The sequence below is a fragment of the Bidens hawaiensis genome, unplaced genomic scaffold (assembly GCF_021521415.1).
Source record: "Bidens hawaiensis isolate Kalapana, Puna unplaced genomic scaffold, B.hawaiensis_p1.1 tig00009985_1, whole genome shotgun sequence".
In the NCBI taxonomy this organism is placed as follows: Eukaryota; Viridiplantae; Streptophyta; class Magnoliopsida; order Asterales; family Asteraceae; genus Bidens; species Bidens hawaiensis.
The window spans coordinates 445,429-453,642 of NW_027491758.1; the positions used below are offsets into that span (position 1 = coordinate 445,429).

Genomic DNA, 8,214 nt, shown 5'->3' on the forward strand with positions numbered 1-8,214 from the left:
GCTTAGATACAACCTCTTTAATGAACAAACTTGCTAACGTTTCTGACGAGACGGCTTCTCGTATGGGCAGAAAGTGAGCACTTTTGGTCAAACGGTCCACAATCACCTAGATGGTATCAAGATGCTTAGCTTTACGAGGTAGCTTAGTTCACTACAAAAAGATTAGTATTTGAGACTGAAAAGTTAGTCTCTAATACACACCAATCAGTACCTAATGGTTATCCGGGACTGATATACCAGTCCCTAGCCAGTGACAGATACCTAGTCCTAGATACTAGTTTTTGTAACTGAAAATCAGTCTCCGTTGTATGACACCAATAGGGACTAACAGCCAGTCCCTGGTACACAAAAATTCAGTCCTTAATTTATCCCCCCATACCACATCTTTTCAGTCCCAAAAACATATATTCAGAGACTGTAAATCAGTCTCGAATACAATGATATTCTAGTCCCTAATGTATAACTTTAGGGACTGAAAATCAGTCCTCTAATCAATACAATATTGTCCCTAATACGTTTCGTTAGGTTCGTGATTCTATATCAAATCAGTCTCCAATGATATTCTTTAAGGACTGAGAATTAGTCTCGTTACTACTTGATTTCAGTCACTAATATATCACTTTTAGGGACTGATAATTATTCTCAGATGATATGTTATTTTAGTCCCTAGTAATTATATTTAGAGTCTGATAATCAGTCTCATAAACTAGTCTCTAATATGTTATTTTCAGTGACTATTTCTAGTCTCTAATAATGTATATATTCCAATGAAAAATAGTCCCCCACACAATTTAATTCAGTTCCCAACATGCATTCATAATACCGAATAAATCTCTTCAAGGACTAAAAAACAATACCATTGAAGTAACTGATTTGTAGATTTATATATAACTCATAAATTTGATTTTTGATTTCACACAATCCAAATATAATAAGCATTAATATCGTAACAAAACCAATCAAAATAACGTCAACCAACCAATTCTAATATTTAAAAGAGTACTTGATAAAGAAAAGTAACAAACGCTTATAACTAATGTCCTAGATGTTGTCACCATCAACTTCATCACTCGTTTCCATGGCTATTGTGTTCTCGAAGTCCGGAAACTTTGTGCTTATAAACTCGAACATTTTTTCATATTTCTCCTTTTCTCGTTTTTGTTTCGCCTCGAGTGCAATAACCTTATTTTTCAGAACTTCGTTCTCACTTGTATCTTGTTCGGATGATTCGGCTACCAATTTCATCCAACTATCTTTTTTCCTAAACACGGGCCCTACACCAACCTCCCATGCTGATTGTATGGTTTTCTTCCTCCCGCAAACACTTTTTATGGCTTCTTTCTCAATCTCGTGTTCTATAGAAGTTGTAACAGTGATTCCTTCATAAACTAATTTATCCATGGCTGCGTGTTTATGCTGAATAATGTTTTCCTAACATAAAAGAAGGCATGTGAACAACATTCAAAACCAGCACCAACCCAAATAAATATTTGAAAAAATAAATTTCACAATAAAAACTTTTAAATAGGAGATGCTTACATATTCAAGACGCGAACTATCATTTAGCCATCCCTGTTTCGCGGCATTGTAATGCATCTTATGATAAAGTTCTAACGGGCTAGGCGGCATGTGAGTCTCAGGATTTGTCTGTCATCATCAAATTATAATAATGAAGAACAAATATATTCAAATTAATCTGAGTATTTTCTTGTCGTTGAAAAAGTTATAAAAATGAAGCATAATGAATTTGTTATCCTTTTTTGCCATGTACAGTATAGTATAAACTAAAGATGGCAAAAATAACTGAACCCGATGGGTATACACGGAACCCGAAGCATACGGGCCAGGTAACGGGTTGGGTAAACGAGCATGGGATCAGGTATGGGATTAAAAAATAATTTTTTTTTGGGTTCGGGTATGGGAATGGGATTGGGTGATACCCGGCCCCATTACCCGAATTATATTTATCTGATTACCCGTAAATATACCCGAAATATAATCTGCACGTTTCTAATTTACTATGTATATAAGACTTTAATTAATAGTTTTATAACTAAATGCTTTATGAATTATCTTTACCAAATGACTCTTTGTATAGCTTTTCTAGTAAATATCTAAATAGTTTCCGCCCAAGAATTCAACATTTAGCTTTATGGAAAATGGAATTATTGTTTTAGATATTCGTTTCAGAATGTATCAACAAACTTATTTTTGTGGATATGTATTTTTGATGCAAAAGCAAAAGTATCCAAACCTGCATATAGTAGTGTCTTTATTTTTTATCATGAAGTATTGAAGTTTATAGTTTACATTATCTTGATATTTGATATATTATCTAATGGTGATGATGTTATCCTTGTGTTTTATCATATTTAACAAAATTTTTAAAAATATAAATTTAGAATTTGTACTTAGAAACTACCAAAGGTATATTTTTATAAACTACCACCTGTTATCCGACGGGTAATTACCCGATAAATACCCGACGGGTAATGGGCCGTTTATGAGACACAGTTCTGTAAATGGGTATGTGTTTGTGATTGCCAATACCCGGCCTGTTGGCATCCCTAGTATAAACATCTGTTTTTCATAAATTTTTACAGCCAAGTCAATTCTTGGTTTCAGATTCAATTTTCTTCTAAACCACAACACGAGTACGACATTACTTAACATGAATAACAGATTGCATTATCAGTCGAAAATTCAAAATCTTACCAGTTGGAATGTATGATTGGCTAGTGACCGAGATCCCCCTCTGCTTATATTAACTTGTTTTGCTCTGTTAGCTTCCATTTGCTTACTATATTTCTAGGAAAAATCAAATTTGCCACACAAGTTAGAACTTTAAAAATAAGAAAAATATTCACGGACATTTGTCATGATTTGTAAAAAGAAATTTAGCATACCTGAGTTTTTTCTAACTCCCAATAATCACACATATGCTTCCAAGCTTCTTCACGACAATCAGATTTCCTTTTCGATCTTGCCAACTCAGGATTGGTTCTTCCTCCATTTTTCTTCCAGTGCCGACTCCAATTACATCGGGTGCGTTTCCAATGGCTTTGAAGGCGAGCATTCACATACTCCATGAAAACCTTATTTGATCTCAACAACTCAAATTTTCCCTTCAAAGAATACATTGTTAATGATATTAATGATACTATATAACATCATAACAGATTCTCAATAATTAAATGTAAAAATATATACAACTTACTTCTAATTTCTCATACATCAGATTTATCGCTTCTTTTGGTATTGAGTCCCATGCGTGATAACTCATTGGACAAAAATTGCGAATAAAAATTCCACACTCAGTCGCAAACGGTGTTGCTGAGGTTCCAACAAAAGATTTTGTACCCTCATCCATTGTCAAAGGGATTTTAGAACCCTCAGGCATATTTTGTAAAGTCCTTGTAATGCTAAGATTTAAATTTGGACCGCGTCTATTTGGTGGTTGAACATTTTGTTCTGTTTCAGCAGGTGGTTGTTCTGCTTCTACAAGTTGTTCTGCATGTAATGTAGAAAAGACAAAAAAGGATAAAATGATTTGAATTCTGTTTATTTTGCAAAGTAATTCAGCCCATTTCATCACTTTTTGAAGTGCGATTTCAAACAGATCTTTACCCACGAAAACCAACCACAACCCTTTGCTTGAATATGAAAATTTTAGTTTAAAAAAATATAATTTACTGGTATCACCACTGGTGTTGGGCGTATTACGTTTGCGTCTACGTGTCGAGCGCGACACTAGAGCAGATGCACTTCCCTCAACCACCGACTGATTTGTAGGTACTCGAGAATCTTCTTCAGATCTCGTTCTTGTAAAGACCATCATCACTAACATAAGCATCCACATTGTACTACAAGGAAATCGATAGTAAAGAAATCTGATATATACATTCCACAACAAGTATTGTTATGAACTAGAACATAAACATGATACTAAACATGTGAGATATGCATACTATCTAAACTGCAGTGGGTTTTTTTAATCAAATGTAGACATGTAGTGTATATATAGATTGAATTGTGTCCATGTTTTTAGAATCAATATAATGGCCTACTGATTATCACTTGCGCCTGTAATGAATAGCAACAATTCAAAGACAGTCCACGTTAATATGCTTTATTATATGCATATGTTTATTATTATCTTACATCTAATGTTGTTTTTTTTCTTTTTGTATCAGATGCAATGTAGATATACATGTCTCCACATGTTAGAACATAGAAGTGTGTACATTAATAGATAAAAAGATGTTGTATGTAACGAAGTAATTATATATTTCATGTAAGCAAAACATGATTAGATAACAAAATACAACCCTAAATTAAATTATGATTACGTGTAGCTCAGGGGTGTTGATCGAGTCAACCCGAACAACTTTCGGGTTAATCAGGTCGGGTTACTTGGGTTTCGGGTTGTAATAATGCTTCAATGTTTTTTTTTTAATTATGGGCTGCAAAGATGTATAAGTGTTGTAAACATATCACAAAACAATTATCCTTAAAAGAAATGTACAAACAATTTGCCAACAACTTTAACTAAACCCAAAAAAATGTTTTTATTTTACTAAAATTCTTTCAGTGGTTTCCCCATATTAGAAAACTCATGTTAATCGATAATACCTTCTTATCTTTTACTTAAAAACAATATAATAGATTGGAGAAGCATAGACAATCAATATGAACAAATAATGTTTGGAATTATACAAGACAATGGTAGAATACATATAACCAATCTTGAATATATACAAAGAGTATAGTTTAAATATATAAAAAAGCTAAAGTATATAATAGTTGGGCTGCTTAAGTTAACTATTAATTGGGTTACTCGAGTTGACCCAAAACCCGATTTTTTATCAAACACGAACCCAAAACCCGACCCTAACGATAATACGGGTTAATTGGGTTAACCCGATTAATAATTGTTGTAGCTATGTAACCCGAACCTAATGAGCTTACTCGGTTTTGGGTCGGGTTAATCGGGTTCGAGTATTTTGGCCACCCCTACTTGTAAACAGAACATATGGACTCATGTTATATCAATTTACCAAAATAACTCATCAAAATTCATGGACATGGCAGTCAATATAGAAAAGGGCTATTGAAGTGAAAGTCTAATCAACGAACATCACTCTAACTCATCAATTCAGCCACATAATGGTGTTCAATATTGAACTAAACATATCATTTATTACTAATTGAGTATGCAAGTAGTGTTCAATATATCAAAAATTAGTTCAATTGATACCTGAATCTGCAAATATTGATAGACTGCCAAAATTTCTTCACACAGAATCAACAACTTCAATAGTTTGTAAAGAGGAAGGCTTTCGTGAGGGAGTAACTGTAGCGTGATGGGGTTTGAATCATCCCGATTTTTGTGGATGGTCCAGTTGAGTTTTGCTGGATAAAGAAAGATGCAGATGAATTCCAATGAGAAGAAGATAATCAAGAATATTATTTAGTTATTTTGTTTACATCTTACTTTCCCAACTTGATTATATGATACGCAACTTTGATTTTCTTTTAGTATTTTTGAATATTAAATACCTAAACTAATTAGTACTAATATTTTTTAATAATATCCTACAACTACTAAATTTACTTGATTGAAATAACGATTTGTTAATATGCTAATGTTGTTGTGTGTTTGAATTAAATAATCAAACACAAGATTCAAGTAAATTACGATTTATAACTTCTAAAGGAATATAATAATTATTAATATGATTTAATACAGAAGTTGGGTGTTTATTATTGATGTTATTATTATATTTATTATTTGTTTTATTTTTTGAATAACGAACTAGGAGTGCAATCGGGTTCGGTCCAAGCTTAAGCTTGACTTGTTTTAAGTTTTATTTTTAAATTCGAGCTCAGTACGAGCTTGACTGATTTACTATATATTACTTTTGTATATTTCTATACATATTTCAATTATAATTTTATATTTCACATAATATATATTAATTAGTTGTTTTTTTCATAGCATTGTGTATATAATAGTTGTTATATATATATATTAAAAGTTTATATAATCATAGGCTTGTTAAGGGTCGTGAGCTGACTCGAGCTCAATAAGTGAAGTTCGGATTAGGCTCGTTTTTAAAACGAGCTTCTTTTTAGGCTTTGGCTCGATTGAGATTTTTCACAAGCTGATCACAAGTAGTTCACTAGCAGCTTGGCTCATTTTCACCCGTGAAAAAAACACACGCCTCATACAATTACATTAAAAACAAATATATCCTCTTTGTTATATTTAAATCATACACCTTTTAGGGGAGGATAAACTCCAGCACCGTCATACCACTAGGGCCATGGCTGTAGAAATTTCATGTTTTAATTTTTACGAATTTCATTTATTATAATAAATTATTATTATTAATATTATAATTATAATGTGTGGTTGTTAGGGATAAGTGGGTAATATTATATTATAATTATAAGAAATTTCATGTTTTTAATTATTTACGAATTTCATACACCGATTTTTCCAGATTTTTAGTTCCGGTGCGAAATATTCAGTTCGATACCGGTTGTGAAGGAAAACGCCGAGGAACACAGGTACGTACCGAAAATTCCAAACTTGGTACTGATTGGGTATCATTACTGGTAATGGTTTTGCTCATCCCTACTGGCCACTATAATCTACATTAATTGACCATAATTTATCGTTGTTTGCCATAATTGACCATTTATACTCGGTCAAACATGTGTAAACGGGTCTTATGTCATAATATGTTGATAGAAGTTATACTAAGTCATACATGTCTTTAGTGGATTATACGTGCTAAAAATTTAATAGCTTTTAATTGATATGTCACAATAGCTATGTTATATTATGTTTGAAACATATGCAAATAAACAAAATAAACATTTGTATTTTAGAGAAATATCGTATTGAATGGTAATGAGTCATATTAGATAGAAAATATTTAAACAATCCATAACAGGTCACTTTATCAAGGTTGGCCACCATTAATTTGCACTCCTTAGGTTTAGTCATAAGTAACTATCACTCATTGACTATTATGCTATGAGTTACACATTCACGCCTTTTTACTCAATGTAAGCGTCTCATCACCCACTTTACCCCTTTTCGCTCCATCTTACCTTAAGAAAACGGGTTAGCCTGCTTAACTCCCCTCAATTTAATTTTAAAGCAAATTTTAATCTGTTGTGTGTCGGTGTAGAGGATTTTAAAGCCCGCTAATTAACACTTTAACACATCTTGCCTTTAACACATGTTAACCCATGAAAGGGAGTATTGTCCCATTCCTTAACCTTTGTCAAATTAACATTATCTCCCTGGGCATTAAGATTTGCCCCGGGGTCTTAGACTTCACTAATTAAAGTTAAATCTAGTCGCACATAGTAAATCTTCAAACAATAGAAAAAAAACTATTCGATTAGCAAACCAAACCAATTTATTAGGTGTGTGAAAACACGCTAAGCTATGCTCAAACTCGACAAGGATTGAGCTCCGCATAATTTAATTAAAAATATTAAAGAAGTAAAAAAAGTAATTTATGAACTGTCCTATGAAAACCATTAAGATAATAAAGGCTATAATTTTAAAATAGATTCATGTATGTTATTATAATTTATTAATAGATTATTTATATATTTAAAAATTAAATGTGAATACAGAAAATATATTAATCGATAAATATAAAATGATTTAAATTTAAAAATATTAAAATTTTATATTTTAATAAAAAAGGTAAGAAAAATAAACATTTATTTGTTTAATTTGTCAAATTAAATTTATTATTCCTTAAAAGATAAAATTTCAAATAAGTAAATAATCATAATTTATCGAGACATGTTTCTATTTTTATATATAAAAAAATCTTAATTTATTGATTAAGCTTACAATATAAAAACACATGATCTAGAGTGTTTATTATAAGTGCACTTATTAGCCAAAAAATAAACATGCGAACAGTATCCATACACATATAACTTATAATTACATTACCCGATCTTGTTGTCTATCATATCTGTCAAATTATGTGTTATTATTTTAACTTGTGACTCTTTGTAATGAGACAAAACTATGTTAAATTATCTGTCTCATTTTGTGTATCGGCTAGGTTTGTTACGGTACCAGAATTAAACCCAACGCATAATTTTGTTAAATTGACATATTTAAAACAAAAACATGGACACTGTGACAACAAATTGATCGAATACGGCCGTCTT

The 8,214-nt window shown here is 31.6% G+C and overlaps 1 protein-coding gene and 1 long non-coding RNA gene across 2 annotated transcripts; both read right to left on the minus strand.

The window, feature by feature from the left end:
• Positions 1-818: 818 nt before the first annotated feature.
• LOC143534017 (uncharacterized) lies at positions 819-3,275 on the minus strand. Its single transcript, XM_077028626.1, has 5 exons — positions 3,218-3,275; positions 2,907-3,125; positions 2,716-2,808; positions 1,540-1,647; positions 819-1,431 (listed from the first exon to the last, which is right to left on the minus strand). The coding sequence occupies exons 1-5, from the start codon at positions 3,233-3,235 to the stop codon at positions 1,042-1,044; spliced, it is 828 nt and encodes a 275-aa protein (XP_076884741.1). The 5' UTR covers positions 3,236-3,275; the 3' UTR covers positions 819-1,041.
• Positions 3,276-3,289: 14 nt separating this feature from the next.
• On the minus strand, positions 3,290-5,370 carry LOC143534018 (uncharacterized). Its single transcript, XR_013135458.1, has 3 exons — positions 5,258-5,370; positions 3,694-3,863; positions 3,290-3,510 (listed from the first exon to the last, which is right to left on the minus strand). It is a non-coding gene; the product is annotated as an uncharacterized LOC143534018 (long non-coding RNA).
• Positions 5,371-8,214: the final 2,844 nt, after the last annotated feature.